This window comes from Pipra filicauda, unplaced genomic scaffold (genome assembly GCF_003945595.2).
Source record: "Pipra filicauda isolate LSUMZ 115617 unplaced genomic scaffold, ASM394559v2 scaffold45_size4122338_pilon, whole genome shotgun sequence".
Taxonomy (NCBI): Eukaryota; Metazoa; Chordata; class Aves; order Passeriformes; family Pipridae; genus Pipra; species Pipra filicauda.
The window spans coordinates 3,925,807-3,948,037 of NW_024104598.1; the positions used below are offsets into that span (position 1 = coordinate 3,925,807).

The window sequence follows — 22,231 nt, forward strand, 5'->3', positions numbered from 1 at the left end:
TCACTGATGTTGCCCAGGGTGATTCCAGAACCTGTGGAAGTCACTCACCTCATCCCGAGCAAGGCTCAGCACTTGGCAGGAGCTGCAGGACAGCCAAGGATCTCTGTGTCTGTCTCTTCCCAAAAGCTGGCTGCGGTAGCTAATAAGAAAATTTTTGCCCCCAAACCTCGGGGCCTGTGAGTACTGGCTGTGAACAACTTCCCAAAAAAAACCTTCCTCAGTCCTTCAGAAAAGCTCATCCTTCCAGCCCCTCCATCCTTGGCTCGTGCCTCGGTGCCTGGGGCCGGCCGTGCGTCAGCCACGGAGCGATGGCACCAACTCACCTGGCAGCAGATGGGACAGGGGGGCTCCTGGAGGGGAAGGTGGGGAGGAGGAGGAGATGGAGCATGGGAGAGGGAAATCTGGGCATCAGTGAGCGGAGACGGGCACGTACGGGAAAGGAGGCGGAGCAGAGGGGCGTGATGGAACAGGGACATCACAGCCCTGTCCCAAAGCCAAGGTCAGGCAGGACAGATGAGAAGGGAAAAGTGTCACCAGCTCACGGGATAAGTCACCTCGGAGTCACCTTTAATCAGGGGAAAACGGCTAAATGGCTCATTCCCACTTTTTCCCCCAGGCAGCCACATCCCAGTGTGTGCTCGCCCCGCGGCGCTGCTTTCCTGGCACACAGCCCCCAGATTTCCCAGCCTGGCTCCCCACCAGCATCCTGCAGGCAGGGAAAAGCCGAGGCTCCAGGCAAGGGGGGATGCGGCCCCAGGGCATCCCCTGCCACGAGGGGCTCCAGCGGAGCCCTCTGCCTGTCACCCTCGAAACCTTGGAAACCAAGTCCAGCCCCCTCCTTGCGGCCAGCGGAGACGGAGCAGGGATTTACTGCGTGGGAAAACAGACGGAAGGAGAAGCCATATATAATAACAATTGCTTTTTCTGCTCTTATTGCTCCCTTTCTCCGTTCCCACTGGAAACATCCTGTCCCCAGCACGACACACCGAAATCCCTCTTAAAAATCCCCCCAGGATCGCCACTCTCGCCGAGAGGAGCCACGCCATGCTGGCATTTATCACCCCCCTCAGAAAAACCCACATTCCAAAGGAATCCCCCCTCTCCCGTGCAGCCTTGGGGTCCGTGTTTGAGGATTCCACCGATTTTGAGGCCGCTGGGATGCTCAGCCCAGCCGTCTGGGGAGGTTCTGGCTGGTTTTGGTCCGTCTGGGCTCCTTGCCAGTGGGTCTGTCCGTCAGTCCCCACGTGTGGGGGACCCAGGAGGGCGGAGATGAAGCCGCAGAGTCACTCCATCCATCCTCGGGGTGTTTTAGGCAGGAGCTGACCCTCTGAGGTGCCACAGAGTCCTGCTCAGCCCCTGCTCGGTGGCTCCTGGCCCCGCGGTGCCCGGCAGAGCCGGCGTCGGGGTGCAGCCCCCCCAGGAGCCCCCCTAATTCCTGCGGAGTGGGTGCCACATGGACACGGGCTTCCTCAGCGTGGCCAGCATCTGGTTCCAGTGCGTGGTGCCCATCCCGCTGGCGGTGGGGCCGATGAGCACGTGGCCCGTGTTGTCACCGCGCCCGTCCTCGCCGCTCTCGGCCACCGTCACGCGCAGGGACAGCTCCTGGGGGGCACGACAGGGGTGTCACCACACGCCAGCCCCCAGCCCGGACACGTGTCCCTGTGCTCTTCCCAAGTGCACACACACGCACACACACATAGTGCCAGACCGTCCATACTCCCTCCACCCCGTAAATTCACCCCCAAAACAGCTGCACCCCACATACAGCCCTCTGTGCCCCCACCCTCTTCAAACCCACTCCCTGCACTTGAAACCTCCCCTAAATCCCCCCATGCCACTATATATACACACCCTCTTATACCCCCATACTTACACATCCTCCTGTTTTTCCCCACATCCCCTAAATCCAGATATGCCCCTGTCCACATACACAACCACCCCCCCATACATATGCACACCTTATATCCCAGCCCACACATCTACATCCCCCCACAAGAGTCCCCCACGCGCATCCCCCCCACCAGACACTTCCACACATTCACATCCCCTCCGACAGCCCCCACACATCCACATCCCCTCCAAACAGCCCTCCCACCAATCCCCCAAAAGTCACCCACATCCCCCTAAAAGCCCCTCCCCATGTCTGCTTCATGCCCTGCCCCACTCATACACCCCCAAACCATCCCTACACACCCCTGGCCCCCACAGCTCCCAGGATCCCCCCAGAACCCCTCATCCTCCTGGAACTCCCCACTGGAGGATCTGGGGAGCTCGAGGAGCGGTGGGATGTGCCCCAAGCTGGGCCAGACCTGGAGCACGATGGCCGGCACGGAGAAGATCATGGCCTCGTTGAACACGGGGTTGGTGTCCCCCCTCTTCACCGCCGTCTTCTTCTTGCTGATCTTCCTCCCGTCCTGCAGCAGGTACACCTTGACGAAGGGATCTGCTCGAGAGGTGGGGGAGAGACCCCAGGGTCAGTCACACATGTCCCCAGGGACGTGGAGAAAGAGGGGGGACCCTCTCTAGTGGCCCTTCCTCAGCGGGAGCCGCTCCAGTAAAGATCTGTGTGGTCAGTGGCACAAACCAGGGCAAACCTCAGCCCAACACAAGCCCCCCGTGCCCGCCCGGCCCCCCCCAGCCCTCTCACCTGCGGTCACCTTGCCGTTGGTCCACACGAGGTTCTTGGCCTTGACCACCACCACCGTGAGCCGCTCGGCCGTGGGCAGGTAGCTCAGGGAGAGCAGGATCTCCCCCACCGTGTCCACGGGCTGCGGGACACAACGCCCCGTCACCCACCGACCCCTGGGAGCCCCCCCCCGAGACCCGAGGTGGGAGACGGGGCACCCCCCCGGCCCCGCTCACCTTGCTCATGTCCTGCAGGTAGAGCCAGGCATTGAAGGGGCGCGTGGCCAGGTCCAGGTCGGAGAGCTTGAGCTCGGCCACGCCGGTGCTGACGCTCCTCTCGTCCTCGTCGATGCCGAAGACGGAGAAGCGCAGGCTGTTCTCCTCCAGCGCCGCCGGATCCAGCGGGATGGAGAAGCGCTCGTCGAAGGCCACGGCGTAGGCGCTCCTCTGGATCTGCCACGGGAAGGAGGGATTGCCCTGGCACCCCTCGGGTTTAGGGGCCACGTCCAAGACCCACCTTGTCTCTCCTCACGGGAGCTGCGAGGAGCGCGTGGCCTCGGGGAGCGAGGGCATCCCCGAGAACAACAAAGTCAGGGAGGGCATCCCCGGCCTGATGGAGCTGGGGGGTCCCAGCCTCCACGGGGATGAGTCATTTCCCACTCCACCCCAGCAGCCACTCAGCGACTGGGGCAAAAATGAGGGCTGTGACCTGCCCCCAGCGCCTGTTAATTTTTCTAATTAAAAAAAATCAAGGTTGGTCTGGTGCTCTCAGATCCATCCAGGTACCCTGAGAGCTTGGATGTGCATCTGGCTTGGCCACATCGGGCTCCAGGATTTTGCTGAGGGGGTGTAATCCCCAACCCCACTCTGAGACGGAGCTGAACCAATCCCTGGATGTGCCCAACGGGAATGGTGCCTTTTGGCTGACACTGTCCCCGTGCCACATCATTCCCTGGGAGCAGAGGCAGCAGCAGCTCCCAGGGCCCATCCTGAAGGTGTTGATCCCAAAGCTGTTTTTTCAAACCCCTCCATAAGCACCACCAAAAGCTCCGACTGGGCCTTCATCTGTGGCCTGGGGGCAGCCAAGGACAGAGTGCTGGTGAATTATAAATAATGATGCTAAATAATAAATACCTCCAGAGCAAAAACGAAGAGCCTGAGATCTGGATGGAAAAACGGTCTAAAAGGGCACTGTGGAAATATTTTGGAGGCAGCAGAGGGTGTGTGTGGGTGGAGCGGCACCGCATCCCCCACAGAGGGGTTTCTTTGGTGGGATGAAGATTCCAAATAAATATCCCGATTAAATCAAACTGGCTGACCCTGAGCTCTCCAAAAAGCAGCTGCTGAAGGAAAACTGAGGCTCCTGCTTTCTGAGACCAGCTTTTGGGGCGCTTAAAAAGAGAAGTTTTGCCCCAAATCCACCCCCAGTGGTGGACCTGACATTGCAGCCACATGGATCTTTCTGCATGGAGAGGGAAAAGCTGTGGCAAGGAGAGGGATTGCAGGGCCTCTGGGGACTCAGGGGGCTGTGGGACCATGGCAAGACACCAAGAGCACCTGCCCAAACTGCCACTGCCCCCCAAGTTTCACCCCAGGCCACTTCTTCCACCTCCCACAGCATCCTCGGCACTTGGAGCAGGGCAATTCGAGCAGGAAAACCTGCCACCAGCCACGCTCGGAGATGACAAAGTCAGCCCAAATCCCAGTCAAAGGGGAGACACCTCTGCCTCTGCCAAGCCTCTGATGTGCAAACCCACCTGGGACACCCCCCAAAATCCTGTGCCAACTGCATCCAGTCCCGACGCACCGGGAGCTTCCTGCTCCCAAACCCCCGTCACTGCCCTGGGAAGCTGACATCCCCAAAATCCCATGCCAACCATATCCAGCCCTGGCATGCCTGAAGTCTCCTAATCCCAAACCCCAAACTTCCCACTGCCCCAGGAAGCTGAAACCCCCAAAATCCCGTGCCAACCGCACCCGGTCCTGATGTGTCTGGAGCTCCCTGCTCCCAAACAAACCCCCACCGCTGCCCTGGGGAGCGTGCCCAAGGGATGCTGCCACCCAAAATCCCACGCCGGGGTTCCGCGGGGGGCCTGGGGGACTCACCCGGGAGATGCCGACGATCTGCTCGGCCGGGAGGAGGCTGATCCGCATGAAGCAGGACTCGAACCGCGCGTCCTCCTTCTCCAGCAGGTCCTTGCCCTGCAGCAGCGTCACGTGCAGGGCGGCCGCCTTCCCGTCGTACTCCATGGACACCTCCACCTGCCCCACCGTGAAATCCTGCCCGAAGTTGTTCCCGATGGACGAGATGGAGTTGAGGGAGTCGGCCGAGATGGATTTCTTCAGGGGGCCGTAGTGGGCCAGGCCCAGGTCTCTGCCCATCAGCTCCAGGCTGCCCAGCTCCTGGATGCTCTCCAAGGTGTCCTCTGCCCTCAGGCTGCTCCTGCGGCTGGCAGCGCTCTGACCCGGCGTCCGCTGCGAGCCCGGGGCCAGCCCTCGCTGCCAGGGAAAGGAAACCAGGCGATGCCATCCCGTCCCTCCAGCTGGGCTTCTCCGGCGCCTCTTTGGATGCCTCCCGGCCCCTGCCTGGCCCCAAGCTGCTGCGGCAGCGAGCCCGGTGCCTCCCGCAGCTCCCAGCTCCGCCGATCCCCCCAAACGCTCCACCAGCACCGGGTCGCCGCCCGTGACCGCTCCCGCTGGGAGCCAGGAGATATTTTCACCCTTGCGGCATCCCACACGTTGCAAAGGGAAGGAGACCAACCCGACTTTCCCCCCCTTTTACCTTGTGCCTGACGTCCGGATACGCGGCTCCGTACTTCTGCTCCAGGTACCGGTAGTCATAGTTGGGGAAGGGGGAAGGGGCCGGGTAGCTGCCGGAGCGCCAGAGCTTCCAGAGGTTGATGGCTGCGATTCCCAGCAGCGCCAAGGCGCCGGCGGCGTAGAGCCCGATCTCCCACCGCGGCGGGCTGGAGGCCACTGGAGGGGACAAGGGGCTCCGTGAGCTCGTCACGACCCCCGGGCTGAGCCTTCAGCCCCAGCCGCTTCCACGCCAGGAACTCGGCTCTAAGCTCCGAGGACGGGATGGGCCAAGGGGGGATAAACCACAGCTCCCACCCGGGTCAGGCAGCGGCTTTGCCAGTCAAAAAAAAATGACAGTCCTGGCTTGGCTTTCTCGGGAGGTGACGTGCTCCTGCTTCCCAGCCCCGCTTCCCAGCGAGTGGCTTCATCACTCCAGGGTGCCGGGGGTCCCTTCGCCAGCTGCGGCTCCGTCCCACCGACAGATGTGCCCCGTGCGCATCTGCATCCCCCTCGCTGCCGCCTGGGTCCCCACGGGCTGGGGATGCCAGGAAAATCCAGATATAGGGGAAAAACCAAACCCAAAAGCTGCTGGAAACGGGGGCAGAGCCCCCCGGGTGCTGCTGGAGCGAGCGGGGAGGGAGCGCCGGGCTCGGCAGCGATGCTCCGGCGAGCGGTTCCTGCTGCATTGCACCAGCCTCCATCACTCCCGCGCGGAACCGACACCGACCGCTCCGGGGAGCACAAAAACAGCGGGAAAAGAAAGGATTTCTCATCCCAGAGCGCTGCCGGGGAGCCCTCCGGCATCGCGGCGCGGCGCTCCCTCCTTCGGAGCCAGAAAAAGCCCAAAGCCAGGCTGAACTCCCACATCGCATCCGAGCACAGGCACAACCTGCTGCTCCCCCCAGCCCTCCTCCGGCAGGAACGGAGGAAGGATGAGCAGAAGGAACTGACTATCTGCATCCAAAGCACCTAATCCGGATCCCGGGAGCAGCCCAGAGGGATCTCGGGGGTTAAACCTCGGGGTAGGAGCCAGGCCCTGCTTCCTCCACCTCTCCCAAACCCCATAAGGACTCTGATTTATCCCTGCATCCCGGCTAAGGATGCTGGGGGAAGAAGTCACAGGTTTCCTTTGCCAGAGTTCCCAGGCTCCTGCTATGACAGAGGGGCAAAACTCGAGAATAAAAACAAAATTGGAAGAATAATCCTTTACTGGCGCCTGCTTCTGAATAACTCCAGGTACAAAAATCCCAGTTGAACTGCAACCTGCTTCCTCCTCACTCCTGCCCCTTTCTGAGGGCTGAGCACTAAAACTTGGGGGCTTTAAGGGTTTTACCCACGTTTTAGGAAACTAAACCCCATATCTTGGAGGCTTTTAAGGGTTTTACCCACGTTTTAGGAAACAAAATCCCACAGGCGTGTGGAGCAGAGGGTTCTCCCGGTGGGAAGCAGCGAGGACCAGCCAACCCCCCCCAAAAAGACCTCGGTGTGAGCCCGGCCAGCTCTGCCCCAAACCCTCCCCGGGCTCTCTGGGGAGGACTCACCGCTGAAGCGGGACCTGCTGACGTGCCCGGTGTCCATGGCAAACGCTCCCTGCCAGCGGGACAGCCTGGAATGCGCGAGACACGGCGTCAGGGCGAAGGCAAAATCGTTCAAAAATCGAACGCCTTGTGATTTTCCTGCAGTGAGCGTTCCATCACTGCTCCCCCTCCGCTGCTCCCGGCCTTGGCTCCTCTTCCAGGCGCTGAGCAAAGGCGCTGAAGCCTCTCAGCCGGCGGCAGGAGCTGGAGGAGGGATGGAAACCACTTGGGAAGAGGCAGAGCCGCTCGATTTACCTCAGGAGTGTTTAGTGGGTGACATTCCCAACCGGAATGTCCTCCCTCCCGCAGCCCTTAAAGCCCTTTGCTGCTTTTCCAGCTTAAATCTTCCTTCTCCTCCTGCAGTTTGCCAGACTCTCCCGAGGCTCTGCCCTGGCCCCAGGTGAGGGGGGCAGTCCCACTCCCCAGTTTTGGGGTTGCCGCAGGTGATGCCATTCCCCAGGAATCAGCTCCCGCGGTGGGAAAGCTCCGCCACCTTCCCCCCATGAAGGGGTTTTCCCAGTCGAGTCATACGAGAGAGATCCATCCTAATGGAGGGAAGCTGCTCCTCCAGGCAGATCCCAGTGAAGGTACCACGGATGCCAAAGGGGATTTATCCAGGACAACTATTTCCTGCTGTACAAAGGGGGTTTGAGATCCCCCAAAACACCCAGCAAGCAAATCAAATCTAGCAGGAACCGAGCCAGAATGCTCCCTGGCATCTGAGCCAGGAGATCACAGCCCATGGGATGCTGACATGATCCCACAGACCCCCAACCTCAGCACTGCACCTAAACCCTCTCCCCACCCCCCTCAGAGCCCCCCAGCCCCTCTCCAGAATTTCCACAGCCCCAAAGCCTACTCATGGCACGGGAGAAGGAGCTGGGTTGGCCTCAGACGGATGATCCCGCAATATTTGGGTCTCACTTTCCAGGTGCTCACAGCTTCAAGCACTGTGGGGTGATCAACCCTCCCCAAAACCATCCAGGCTTGGATTTTAACAGGCAAAGGTGGGACTGTCAGTGTATTATAGAGGAAAATATGAGCTGTGCTGGCCTGGCCTGGCTGGGGACCCTCTGCAGGGACACGTGGCCCATTTTTGGGCTAACAGGAGGAGGGGGGGTCCCAAATGCAACCCAAAGGGACAGCGAGGCTGAGGTGGGGCTGGGAGATGCCCAGCTCCTCCCCAGCCTCCTCCCACCGGCACAAACCTCCCCAGGCAATCGATAAAACAGGAATAACCCGGCTGAGAACGTGCTGAACTCGTGTCACACACGGGCTGAGCTCAGCTCAAGGGATGCTCTGCTGTTCGGTGCTGAAAACTGGCATCCAAACAGAGCAACACGATGGAGATTTGCCACCTCTTTTTGTGCCCTGAAAAGCTCCCATGCCCAAGCAAGGGGCTTCGCTCCTTTCCACGTTTCCCAGTGTTTGGGTTTTTTTTAATACAAAAATAGCAAAGTTTTCACGACCGACTCTTCCTGCAAGAGGACAAACCTCCTCCATCTCTTCCCAATTTCTCTTGGAAATTAAAAAGAATTCCTGATTTTCCTTGTCTTTCAGAGCTTCTCCCCTCAAACCCTCCTTCTCTAAGCAGCAAGTTAAACAGATTTCCGAGGCATCACCCGGAAAGAGACTGCGGTGCTCAGCTCTAGGACAAAATCCAGAGGTATTTTCCTGTTAGGAAAACAGCATCAACCTCTCCCGAGTGAGGAAACGGAGGTGGAGGTGCTCGGGGAAGGATTCATGGCTTTTTTTGTAAACTAAGCTCTTCCCTGGAGCGTTTCACTGAGCTGCTCTGACATCCCCCTGACCTGCTGCTCAAAATCCTGGGAAATCAAACCTGAGGGATTTGGAAGGAACTGGCACCATTCTCCCGCTGCCGGCAGCTCAGGGGTAGGTGGATTTCTTACCCACAGACCTCAAGACCAGGGTGCAGAGCCCTGGTTTGAGGTAGAGAGCCCCAGAACAGGGTGCAGAGTCCCAGAACAGGGTGCAGAACCCTGGTTTGGGGTGCAGAGCCCCCTCCATCCATCCTAATGTCCTAATACTCAGGGCCAGGGCACCTTTGTTTTCCTTGGGAGCTGCTGCAGACCTTGGGTTCCTTTTCCTGCTTGGAGGGGCAATAAAACAGCTCGATGAGGAGAGAGAAACAGCATCAAAGCCGTGTGTCCCCCATGGAAAAGGGGGTCCCCCCCAACCTTCGGGACTTGTCACCCGGCTGCTGTTTTGGCACCACCACCAGCTGAGGCTGCAGGCACAGAAACCAAATTGCTGGTCCCAGAGCACCGGGACCAACCTGGGTACGACCCCTCCCCGAGCACGCTGCAGTCCCCAAATGTCCCAGTCCAGGTTCCAGCCATCTCCCTGCTCATCCATCCCTCCCTGCCGTGCCGGGTGTGCTGAGCCCGGGCTAAACTCGGCTCGCTGGTGCCACTGGTCCTGCGGCTGTGCCCACCCGGGCGGGGCTCTGCCAGCCCCTTCCATCCCCCTCCTGCCCTGCCTGGCCTCCATCCGCAGGGCACAGAAGTGGGATGGAGTTCGCTCCTGGCACAGATAAAAAGACGCATCCCAAACTTGCCAAAACACAAGGATTTGGGCTCCGCGCTCACCCACCGCCCTCCCCGGCCCCTCGCAGGGGACCCACCCCACCCCCACGGGCACCCAAACCGGCGGCCCCCATCGCTGCACCCCCCCGCACCCCCCGGTTCCTCCCGCCGCGCTTTACCTGGACAGGTACGAATCCTCGGGGATCTGCGGGAACCCTCGGGGTGTCCGCTCCCACGGCGGGGGGAACGCGGCGACCGCCGGGGTCCGCCCGGCCGGCGGTGGGGACCGGGCAGAGCCCCCTCCGCTGCCCGGGGGTCCCTGAGCTCAGCCCCGGGATCCAAGGAGCTCCTCCCTCCCGGGATGCTTCCCGCCGGTGGGTACCGGGCAGAGCCCCCCTCTCCGCTGCCCGGGAGTCCCTGCGGGTTGGGGGCTCAGCCCCGGGATCTCCGCCCCCCTCGCCCCCCAATCCGGGATGCTTCCCGGCCGTGCCAGACCGGGAGCGGCTCCGCTCCCTCGCCCAGCCCAGCCCGGGGCGGAGCCGGGCGCCACTGCCCGCTCATCCGTGCGATGAGCTGGGCGGTCTCTGCGCTCGCCAGACCCTCCCCGGGGTTTGGCTTAACCCGGCCCAAACCCCCCCCCCGGGCAGAGCGGAGCGGGGGAGAAGCGACTTCCCAGGGCTGCGGGAGATGCTCTGCCCTGCCCGGGGGGGACGGGTCTGGGCACCGCAGGGAGGGGATGCAGGGGTCTCTCACTCTCGATTTGCCTCCCAGGCTGGCAGCTTTCCTTAGGAAGTTGCCATAAAAACCCCCAAAACCCCACAGAAATCACCCCAAACCCTGCAAACCCACCCCAAACCCCAGCCAGGAGCGTGGAGGGACAATGCCAGCTCCCTCATCCCACACCAGAGACCCTCCGCTGCCTGCAGGCAGCTCTGGGCACAGGGGGCTTCCCCAAATCCCACTTCCCGCTGCCCAGGGACCCCCTCGCCCCTCCCACTGCACCTCTGCATCTCCAGCTCCTCCTCCTCGTGGATCCTGATGAGTGTTTCTCTCCATGGGGACCCACATCCCCTCCCAGTGCCCCCCAAAGCCAGTGGGATCATCACCCCAGAGCCAAATCCTCAGGTCCCAAACAGCTTCCAGCTGGGTGTCCCTCCTGGCCGTGGGGACACCTGGGGCCATCCAGCAAGGTCTTGGCTCTGGCTGTTCCTGAGAAAAAAACCCGTCAGATCCTCTCCCTCTGCAGCAAAAGGTGGAACCTTTTGGGATTTGGCCCAAAAAGCCCCTTGGGCAGTTTGGAGACCAAAGGCTCTGTGCCCACCACACCTGTGACACCGTGACCATCGGTCACACTGCCCCTACACACCATCCCAGGGGATCTTCCCTTTCCCTGCCTTCACACCCATGTTTTCAGCCACCTTACCTCAAGTGCCAGGTGACTTCCAGGGCATTAAGGAGTCATTTCAGCCAGCAGGAGAATCGCTTTGCTTGGAGAAAACGGAATAATTGCAACTTTGCGGGGAGAAAAGCCCACACACCCTGAGCAAAGGTGGTCTCAGGAGCAGTGTGACATTCCAGAGGAGCTGTAACTCCCAGGAACACCCACGACAGTCAGCCACAGGGCCAGCTCGACCCCTGCTGCAGCTCCCTGCTCCGGAGGGAGGGCAGCACTGGGAGAAGGTCCCACAATCTTCCCGGTGGGGAGTTCATTTTCAGGGAAAAAACAGAGCAAGTTTCAACTGTGCCAAAAACATCACCTGGCTGGGGGGAGCTGCCTCATCCTGCAGCCAAGGGTCCTTTCCATTGGGCTTCCTGGCCCTTCTTCTGGGTGTAGCTGGAAAACAGCAGGCCGTGGTCCTTTCCCAGTTCCCAAACTTCCTCTGCATCCCCAATGATGGGACAGGGTGTCCCCTCCAGGGCACAGCCCAGGATCCAGCACCCTCCTGCAGGGCTCCAGCCTCAGGGCAAAGGTGACCCCTCGAGCTGTTCTGGACAGGACGGGGTTGGGACGAGGTTTGGAAATCTCCAAAGGCCCCATCTGGGCACCTGGATTTATCCAGCCTCACACAGGCACCAACTCACCTATTAAACATTCCTCCCTTTTGAAGCCAACACTTACCTTTGGTCAACATCATTACGAAGTCAGGGTGTAACCACAGGTGGGACAGACCTGTTCCAGCTTCCTGACCCAGGAGAGCTGGATACATCTGTGTGTGGAAGCAGGAGCCTGCCCCCTCTGCCCTCTTCACAGGGATAGTCCTATTTTAGGCCACCCCAAACGTCATTCCCACGAGGCCTGTTGGCTTCTCCCCATGAGGCTGCTTGGAGCACCTCGAGGTGATCACAAAGGGATTCCTAAATCCAGCTGAGTTTGCCATGATCAGAGCCCACCTTTTTCCCAGAAAACTGGGACATGTTCCTTACCTGGAGGCGCAGCATCCATCATCCATCCAGTGTGCTGGGGGTGGAGCCCCCTCAGCCCCCCCAGCTCCACGTGTGAGGTGACAAGAGGGGACCCAAGGGCACACGCTGTCCCAAGGAACACGCTGCACACAGGGCTTTATTACACGGGCAGGATCCACTACCTGGGAGCTGTCAGATGGATGCAGGCGAGCCAGTGTTTCCTGTATTAGGTAAAAAGCTCCAGGATATTTCGGGATTCCTCACCGGGTGATGCCAGCGCAGGCCCTCTGGTGGGAAGGGTGTGCAGTAACGGGTCCCCCTGGGTCACCTGACCACCACCCCAACCGGTGATCCAAGAATTCCACACTGCCCATTGACCACTTTTTATGGCTGGGAAGTACCTGGGACGCCAAAGCTGGGAAAAATGCAGGTGTTGGTTGTCATTCCCATACGAGACCAAACCGGATCAAAACTGTGGATGTTCACCAGGCAGCAGCCCTGCAAGCTCCTGCCACTTCCAAAATCTGGGGTTACGCCCTTGGAATTACACTGTGGCATTTGTGCCATTTTCCTCTGGATAAACACTTCCCTGGAAAAGCACCCTTTGGCAGCCTGATTGGACCAGAGCACTTAAGCAGTGACACCGGTGCCCGGGACGGCGCCATGAGGGCTCAGAGCAGAGGGTACAGAATCCATGCTCACTGGAGCTCTTACTTTTTGGGAATAACGACCTGGGGGATAAAAAAAAAAAGCAGCCCAGGTTTCCAATTCCTTTTCCAGGATGCTGAGTCACCAGCACAAACACTGCCTGGCTCAGGATGCTCAGACCTCCCAGGCCACACCGTGCCAGGGACGACAGGCTTGGCCTGGGCCTGCTGCTGGCAGGGGGGTGGCACAGGGACAGAGGCCGGGCGTGGGACTGCAGGGAACAGCTTTTCCTGCTGGACTCAGAGATTCCTCACTCCGGAGCTACCCCGGGAGGAACAGGGCAGTGATGAGGGGTGAGCGTGCCAGAGCCCAGGAGCGAGACCGTCCTGGTGAGGACACAAACCCAGCTGAGGACGAGGCAAATAACTTCAGACTGACGGAGCAACTCCCAGTTTCTGCTTGTGACACATTTTACTCCGCAGAGCGAAGGCAGGTTGACCTTTCTCACTTCACCTTCCCTTACATTTAAGAGATGACCAAGACTAAAAGAGAAATTAAAAATAAGAGCTAAGGAGAAGCTGCCTGTCTCCCCAGAGCTGTGATACACCACGAAACTACCACAGGCCGCTCCAGGATGCTGGAAGTCAAGTCAGATTCCCCCGTGGAGGGGCTGGACCAGCAGTGTAGTGTGGTTCATCCTGTGCAAGGAGCAGCTCGGTCACAGGGCTCAGTTCACCCGCGTTCCTCTCGCCGAACACTTCGCCCAATCCTCCTCCACAGCTCCAGGTAGTTTCAGCAGGAAGGAAAGAACTCATTTCCCGTGCCTGGTCTCTGTACAGCCCAGAACAAGTGTTCCTAATGCCCGAATGCCCCGTGGGACTCCCGCAGTTCTCTGGGAACAGAGCAGCAGATCCCTGCGTGCTGTGCTCCGAGCCCCCGCCTCCACACCCGGTCTGGAGGACACACAGCACCCGCTGAAGGTCCCTGTTGTGCGGTGCTGGCTCTGACTTCCCTCCACACAGACCTTCTCCGACGACAGGAGGAGAAAGGAAGGGGGGTGTCCGTGCCATCCTTCCCCCCCCAGGGGATTCCCACACGCTGGAACGCTAACAATGACAATTAGGAGTTAGGGTGAGGTTGGGACTGTGCCCCAGGCCCGCTCGAGCACCACGAGTTCCCGTCAGCCCCGCGGCTGCTGCTCAGAGTTTCCTCTCCCGGGGTCTGTTCCCGTTGGGCTCATCCAGCGGCGCCGAGTGCCGGTCCCCGTTGCTCAGGCATTTGTCCTTCTCGTGCCTGTGCTCCTGCTTCTGCCGCCGGATCTCCTTGTACCGCAGGGTGATGTCCCTGCAGCAAACACACGGCACACAGTTCCAGCCTGCAGCACGAGCAGCAAGGAAGTCTGCCCTGAGTGAAGCTCCCTTGGGATAATTTAACCCACTGGAGCCTCCGGCTGACGTTTCTACAAGTGCTGATGGCACTGAGGCACTGGAGGTTTGTGTTCCTTGCTGGTGGCCTGGCTCTTCTCACCTCTGCCACAGCACAACAGCCACCGCTGCCTCCTGCACACATCGCCGCAGTTCAAGGAATCATGGAATGGTTCGGGTTGGAAGGGCTCTTAAAGCCCATCCAGTTCCCACCCCCTGCCATGGGTAGGGACACCTTCCACCAGCCCAGGTTGCTCCAACCAGGCCTTGGACACTTTCAGGGATGGGGCAGCCACAGCTTCTCTGGGCAACCTGGGCCAGGGCCTCCCCACCCTCACCGGGAAGGATTTCTTCCCAATATCCCAACTAACCCTGCCCTCTGGCAGTGTGAAGCCAGTGCCCCTTGTCCTGTCACTCCCTCATATGCAGAGTCCCTCTCCAGTTTCCTTGTAGGCCCCTTCTGATACTGGAAGACTACCAATTCCTTGAGCCCTGTGCAGCTGCTTTCCATGGACTTGCTCAGAGCAGCATCCAAACCAAACACACATCACTTGGCTCCCCTGTCCCGATGCTGGGACAGCTCAGACAACCTCAGACTGTTCTGGTAATGAAGCTGGAAACACCTCAGTCTAGCATGGAGGGAAAATAAAACCCCGATCCCATCTCCCACCTTCCCTCCCCTGGGAGCACTGGTGCAGTCAGGCACTTCCCTGCTGCCTCCTCCTGCAGCAGCACAAACACAGGCAGGGCCACAAAGCTTCCCAGAACCCCAGACTGGTTTGGGCTGGAAGGGACCTCAAAGGCCAACTTGTTCCATGGGCAGGGAGAAGGTGATCCAGAAAGAAAACTTCCAGGGATCAGGCACAGAGAGCTCCCTGTTCATTTAACAGCTGCAGCCACCCAGGAGAGCTGTGCTCCCTCTCCAGTAACAACAGCACATCTGAGGAGGGGCTGTCGAGCAAACCCCCCTAAAACCCAGATGCAGCACATCCCACCCCACTGACCGGATGAAGAAGCGCCAGGCTGTCCAGGTGAGCACCAGGATAATCCCCAGGATCCAGCACTGGGTGATGTAGAAGGGCAGGGAAAGCGTGAGCGTGTAGGGATCGTACTTGACCACGATCAGGAACTCCGTGGCAGTAATAGCAGCAACCAGCCAGGCCTGCTGGCCCAGCTTCTTGTGGAACTTCCTGCCAAATAAACACACAGACAAGACATTTCCTTGCTGTCAGACGAAGGATTCGGAGAAACCTCCATAAAAGTACAGCTGGGAGAGCAATTTCAGTCAGCTCTGCACAGTTCTGCGAGTCTAGTTTGGATCACACACGCGTTAAGACAACTTTCATGTTGGTGTTACTTTGGTTTCCTCTCAGAGGCTCTGAAAACACACGAAAAGTTAAACTTCATCCCCACACGATGCAGGGAAGCGTCCCCATGCTCAGGTAAATCCACATAAATCAATCATCTGATCAGCCTGAGACCAGCAGATGTTCAGGGTATGGTACCAAACGGGAGCTCTGCCCCTGGATTTCCTCTGCAAACCTCAGCCACGCTGCCTTAAACATATCTAATCCTTCTGGGATTGCATTCTGGAACTTAATCTCTTCCCAAAAAAAAAGTATTCGGTGAGCTGCCACTACTGATCTTGGAATGGGTTTTAAAGGAAAAAAAAGCTTAGTAACAACAGGCAAGATTCTGGGAGACCCAAGGACTGTGTTTCGCTCCCAGGACAAACCAGGCCTGGGATAAACACCTGATTCCCAGGTTTGTTTTGAGCAGGCCAGGAAAGCTGTGGAGTCCAGGGATGTCTGGGAGCAAAGCCGGAAAGTTCTGCTGCAGCAGCACCAAGGCATCAACTCTGGGGCTCTGATGTAATGTAAACTTGATTTTTTTTTTGTACATAACGATTAATTTTTCTGGTGTGATTACATTTCTGCCAGTGGTACAGAGTATAGCTTTTGTCTGAGGTGGCTGAAGATTAATGAACCTAAATTAAATAAATGGGATTTCTGGTTCAGGAAGTCACACACCCCTGGTGACAAAAAGGCTCTTTTCCTTTAAAAACTAAAAAGCTCACTTAACAAAATATTGAAAGTAAATTTTTTTTTGGTATCCATCAGATATGTCTGTAGTCATTTACACCCACCAGATACCAGCTTAAAGTTAAAAACAAAACCAGAAAAACCCCACAAAACATACAGACATGTATAAAAAAATCCATATACTTAAACATAAAAAAATCCATATAGTTATATATATATATATATATATATATATAATTAGTTGGTAGGAACCATTTCCATTTGTTTTTGTAAGCAGTGAACTGGAAAAAGAAATGCCAAGTACCCCAAACAGCAAAGAAATACAGGATAGGAACGAAAATTTACTGCTGCAGTAGTAAAGAGTGATGGCTAAGTTTTATTATTACGAAATACTAAAGAAAACTCTCACGCAGACTTTGCTGTAATCAAAATTTATGGAAAAATGGAGTCTAGGAAAGGTATCAGTTGTATTCCTGGTTATTAAAGAAGTAAAAGGTGATGGGAAGGTCTCAGGAAGCCTTATTCCAGGTAACAGCCTGCACTAGAAATCTGGGAAAGCTGCTGACCTGCACCAGGAGGATCCTCCTCTTCCCTTATCCACCCATGTCCTTTTGGGTTTTTTTCACCCCAAGGCATCCATTCTGCTGCCTCTCATATTCCCATTGCTCATATCTGCTCCAATCCCTTTGGACTGTCAGTGCCTGGGAAGGGATCTGAGCATGGAGACCCAACAGGGCTTCTCCTCCCTCTCCTGAATCCAGGGAGTCCATCTCCCACCACACACACAGCTTCTTACACACGAGGCCCAGAGTCAGGTTTGACACCAATGAACAGTTCAAACTACACCAAATCATCCAAATGCACCAGGAAAAACAGGAAATAAATGAAGGGTAGGTGACTGCTGATGCAAAGGGGATGAGTGCATTCCATTTGAAAGGTCTCCTGCCTGGATCAGCTCCATGAAAGGCTTCAGAAACTGCTCCAGGGGGTTCAGCTCATGTGGCAGATTAAATGGGCAAAGACCAGCCTTAACCACTGGCAGAGAGATAAAAGGAAGCGGCAGATGTCTCCCTGGGAATTCCAGCTGTTCAGATGATGAGGGCAGTTTTCTGCTCTCCTTCTTCCTCTGCCATCAGGGGAACAGATGACAGACAGAATTAAAGGCAACACAAGAGCCAGGCAGATCCTAAAGCTGCCGAGGAAGAGACCTGGTTTCCTGCCCTCCTACTCGTGGGAGATTTTAAAGAAAAGCCCTTTTTTCACGTGATGAGTGAGATTAAAATTCCTGGCCTCTGTGCAGACTCCTTGGAAGCGACAGGAAGACTACAATCAGGAATGTATGACGAGCTCAAATGCTACAGATTGCTGCACTCACTAAGACATTCCTGGTCAGGAAGATTTCACACATCCAGTCCTCAGGAACTCGGAGGCAGCGTGTGGGTCAGTGTGGTGTGTGAGGGCTGGAGGGCAGCTTCACCCCTCCTCCTGGGCTGTGGCAATTCCAGGGACTCCACCAGCACTGTGCTCAGCCCAAGGTCCTGCAAGCAAAGCCCCAGAACTGTCTGCAGATCCTCAGAATCCTGAGTGGGAAGAAGAGTCTCCATTTCGGAATTTCACTGCTTTCTAGACCCAGCATTGCAGGGTTGGCTGAAGAGATCTCATCCATTTATTCCAGGCTATCCTATCACCAGCAGGCAATGCTTCTGTCAAGGTCAATGGAATATTCCAATCTCTGAGCGTTAAGTTCCCAAAAGGAAAAGGTCAGGAGGGTTTCCCACGTGTTGTTAGCTGGGAGTCCCTGGTACAGCCAGCTCTTCCCAGCAGCTTCTACCCACACAACCACGGGAAGAATCCTAAATGATCCCGGGTTTGAAACGATGTGCAAGTGAAGGTGGTAAATGGGGGCAGATTTTCTCTGCCTGGATGGCCTGGAACACACAAAGGAATTGAAGGCTGGTTGCAAAATCAGGGGCTCAGTTCTGCAGGACCAGCCCGATGTCAGCTCTGGGGGGGGCATCAAGCAGAGCCAGGAACCTCAGAATCTGGGGGGGGCAGTTCCCCACCACAGAACATGGCAGGAGGTGGGGGCAATGATGTGGATATGCAGCTTGGGATGAGTTTCTCCAGCTCGTGGAAAGAACGGCACCAAACGGCCCCGGGAGCGAGGCAGCGGTGACAGACGGCTCTCCTAAATGTCAGTGTTATGCCATGTGGTTGAACTGAGGGCAGAGGAGCTTTTCCAACCCAAACACAAGGCCCAGAAGATGAATGGAGCTAAGGAGAGGAGCTCAGCAGCGAGAGGCAGAGACCTCTTCTTACCTGTGAGTTGGAGGCACGTCCCAAACCAGTAGGTCCAAGGGCAGGGCAGCTGCCACTGCAGAATGTCCTGAAATCCGACTAAGCAATGTGGGTTGGCCCTTCTTCCCAGTTCTAGGAGCCAAAGCCTTGCAAGGGGAACTGATCTTCAGAGAATGTTGGAACCCTAAATTCTGAACACAGACACTTTTTGGTGTTGGTCAGCGACAGACAATGAACACCCCTGGAAGCCAGGTGTGGCCTCGGGCTCAGGATGTGGGCTCAGGCAAGTTGTGACATTAAAAGAAAAGGTGATATTTGAGAAACAAAGCTTTCTCAGCTCTCACATGGTCTGCAGAAACAAAAGCAGCGAGGACAAATATGATGCTGGAGTGGGAACAGTCTGAAGAACATGCACTTGTGTGTGTGGTGCTTCACCCGCAGCACTTGCTACTGAGGGCCTCTGACCTGCAAGAGGATGCCAGGAATGCTCCGGAGGGCCAGGGACCAGTGGGAACACGGCTCAAGGAAAGAAGTGCCCTTAGGAATCCCATTTTTTTTATAGTTTGGGCCCTGATGTCCTCGGAGGGCACGTCCAAGGACCGCAGTCCCTGGCTCTCAGTCTGGAATTGGAGCACAGCGCTGCCCTGCCCACGAGCCAGTGGCACTCCAGCTCCTTCACACATTCCATTCTCCACAGAGAGACCCTTTATGAAACACTGAGCTCAGAACAGTGCACACAGAACGCCCTTAACAACAGCTGCCCTCTGACCAGGGAGAGTGGGACCTCCAAAACAAAGGAACACAAAGCAGATGCTTTGGGATTAGGCCTTTTTTTGCCCCTGACAAGCTGCCTGAGATGGATGCCAACAAGCCGGAGCAAATTCCAAACAAAGCACGTGGAGCTGGACATGGGAAGTACAGAGAGGTTGGGCTTACGGGTCGTCCATGAAGTCGTAGATCTCCCTCATGGCCACCCCTCCCACGTTGACAAAAAACACCAGGCGCAGCAGGACCAAGTAGTGTTCCGGGGGCATCCACAGCACAAACTTCAGGTAAAACGTGTTCAGCTCTGCCAACAAAAACTGAGAGAAAGGACATCTTAATTACACTGAGAAAACCTGGGTGGGTGAAGCCTGGAATCCCCCCCCCACTTCCCAGTCCTGCTCCGTGTCACCGAGTGAACCACCAGCAGCTTCAACAATCACCACCCACGGCTGGGTTTTTAAATGTTTTCACTGGGTTGGAAGAGGCTCTAAAAACCACAACAGAAAGCTGGGCAAGCACTGCCTCAAATTTTGAGCAAGTTCTTGACCTCCAAATGAGGAGCTTGAACTGCAAATTCTAAAGGCAACGACTTCTCCTTCCGCTGTCACTTAAAATCTGGCTGATGGATAACAAGGGGAATGAGCTGCACATCCTGGGGAGGGGGAATTGGTTTGTGTTTTCTTTGCACAGTTGTGCAAATGTCACCCTCAAAGCCAACTTAGGTTGGTTATAAATTATATATATATATATATATATATATAACTTGGTTATAAATTAAGAGTAAAACATTCCCAAGTGGGCTGCCCTGGCAATGTGCTGAAGGGAGTAAAGAGACAGCAGACTGTCACTTCAAAAGGAATGATAACAAAGGGCATTAAGCATTGCTTAAGCCAAAGGAGTGAGCCAAAACCTGAAGCAGCTTAGAAACTGTCAGCTCAAGCTGAGTTTTGCTAAAAGAAACATAATCCCACAGCCCAGTATAAATTCGCTGGAATCCCTCAGCTGCTGCAGCACCTAAACCCCAGTGTCTTCAGGGTGCAACCACTAACCATTTGGGGAAACATCTGTTTTATTTACACAGTCTTTTCCTTCTCCCACAAAGCAGGGGAGCCTCAGCAAGCCTGGTGTGCCGTGTGAGCTTGGCCAATGTTCCCCTGCAGCAGAAACCAGGGATTGTGAGCTTGTTCTAGCAAGTTCTGTATTAAAAATACAGAGTCATGTCCTGAGCCACAGAAACTGGTTAATGCCCTGTGTCACTATAAGCATCACAGCGTGGTTTTTAGTTAAATTTCACAGTTGCTGGGTTGAAATAAGTTTGAGTTGCCCAGAGCAGAGCCAAGTGACATCCCCCGGATGGCACGAAGGCCAAAGTCCCTCAGGCTGGGAAAGGGGCAGGAGTGGGGAAAAAACACTCAAACTGCCCAATTAACCCTCCCTATCAGTGTCATGTGGGTGATAACTTCTGTTTCACAGTCACAGGTATGAATTCCAGGTGCTGCATTCCCATGAAACGAATCCAGACACTCAGGTGCTAAGTGTTCAGCGAGACATAAAAAAAGAAAAATCTAGGATAACTGAATTATTTAAGCCTGTATAAAAATGTTATTTATGTATATTATTATTTTAAAATTATACACAATATATATTTTAAATATTATTATTTAAAATATTATATTTTTTAACTATTTAAGCCTGTATAAACATACTACCAGAGGCAGTAGTGTGCTTCAGGAGCCCTGCTCTGGGGAGCTTGAGTACAGCCCTTTCCAGCTGCATTGTGACCTGTACCTGCACAAAACTGAGGGAAACGAGCCACTCACACCCCAAACCAATGCTTTTGGGGGCAGAAACTTGCTGAAATACGTGCAGACCCCAGTTTGTATCGCTCACAGTGCCAGCAACAGCGTTCAGCAAATATCTGTGCCATGAATCTGTCGCCTGTCCCAGAGACACGGACACACATCCCAGTCCTGTGGGGTTGGGAAGCGATCCCTTCTGGCCTCAGCTCCAGGAATAGCACCTCCCAGAAGTGCATCCCGGGTCACCCCCTGTGCTACAAACCACGAAACCAAAGGGCAGGAGGGACAGAGAGGTCTCCTCACCACGAAGATGATGCCACAGACGGCGAGCCACCTGCGCAGGCTGGACGCCGGCTTCCACTCGAACTTCACCCAGCTGTAGGGGGTGAACTGGAAGACAATTCTCTTCATTTTGCCCCTGGGGAAAAAAAAAAAAAAAAAAACCAAAACATGATGGCAGGTTTAATGAAAAGCAGGGAAGAGACACTGAGCAGTGTTTCCATTTCAGACACCAACTCGGGGCTGAAAAATGCCCGCGTTTACTCCATCAAAATCACAATTTAATGAGGTTAACTCCGAGTTAGAGAAGCTTGTTATTTTAACTATCAATTTAAGCTTTAATACGCTACATCCACTGTTGTCAGCAGTTCTGCTCTGCTCAGCAAAGACACTACAAAGCACGATGGGTCATTACTGGTACACGCCTACAAGGGATTTATTAAATTTTAATTCCCAGTGTCCCAATTCCTGTGAAGTTCTAGTTACCAGGGAATGCACGAAGATGAATCAGATCCTTGCTGTGAATGAGAGTATGATCCCAACTTGGATCCCTGCCTCTTCTTATAACAACTGCATTAATAAGCTCACTTCCACAGGATGCCCTCATTCCCCGACATCAGGACACGCAGGCGTAATTCCAACAACTCCGTTCTCAAGTTAAATAAAACTCTCCAACCAGCCTCCCTGTAGCAATAAACCATTGGATCCCCAAGCCATCTGAACACCCAGGAATTCTCTAATCCACGTGAAGCCAAACGGAACCACCAAGATCTCGAGTACAGGCCCCACCTTTGTGCTGTGCCCGTGGAGTTCCTTCCCCCCCAACTTACTTGTAGGTGGGAATGTTCCAGAGTCCTTGCCACTTGTATGTTTTCAAGGAAAGCCAGGACAGAGTCTTCATCCCGCAGTAAATTCCTAACCCGTTACACAGGATCACATCCATTATCCACTGGAAGGAGAAAGCACACGGTGATGCCGGGGAAGGAACAGGGAATCACTACAGGTACAGCTCCCCTTTCGAAGGAG

General features: G+C 55.9%; 2 protein-coding genes across 3 annotated transcripts in view; both read right to left on the reverse strand.

The window, feature by feature from the left end:
• Positions 1–904: 904 nt before the first annotated feature.
• On the reverse strand, positions 905–10,267 carry SYT12 (synaptotagmin 12). Of its 2 annotated transcripts, none has more exons than XM_027717957.2 (8): positions 9,727–10,267; positions 6,966–7,030; positions 5,408–5,601; positions 4,732–5,124; positions 2,863–3,078; positions 2,648–2,768; positions 2,310–2,443; positions 905–1,602 (listed from the first exon to the last, which is right to left on the reverse strand). In XM_027717957.2, exons 2-8 carry the CDS (start codon positions 7,000–7,002, stop codon positions 1,429–1,431), a joined length of 1,269 nt encoding a protein of 422 aa, XP_027573758.1. In that variant the 5' UTR covers positions 7,003–7,030; positions 9,727–10,267; the 3' UTR covers positions 905–1,428. The 2 variants fall into 2 exon arrangements, with proteins under 2 accessions (XP_027573758.1, XP_027573753.1); XM_027717952.2 differs by having other exon boundaries at positions 6,966–7,205; positions 9,727–10,266.
• Positions 10,268–13,044: 2,777 nt separating this feature from the next.
• PTDSS2 (phosphatidylserine synthase 2) overlaps positions 13,045–22,231 on the reverse strand; it is a 34,402-nt gene continuing 25,215 nt past the window's right edge. Inside the window, exons 8-12 of the mRNA XM_027717949.2 lie at positions 22,036–22,154; positions 21,230–21,344; positions 19,299–19,444; positions 15,027–15,212; positions 13,045–13,942 (exon numbers count right to left, since the gene is read on the reverse strand). Of these exons, the coding sequence (XP_027573750.1) occupies positions 13,798–13,942; positions 15,027–15,212; positions 19,299–19,444; positions 21,230–21,344; positions 22,036–22,154 (711 nt within the window). The 3' untranslated portion in view covers positions 13,045–13,797. The remainder of the gene's footprint in view (positions 13,943–15,026; positions 15,213–19,298; positions 19,445–21,229; positions 21,345–22,035; positions 22,155–22,231) is intronic.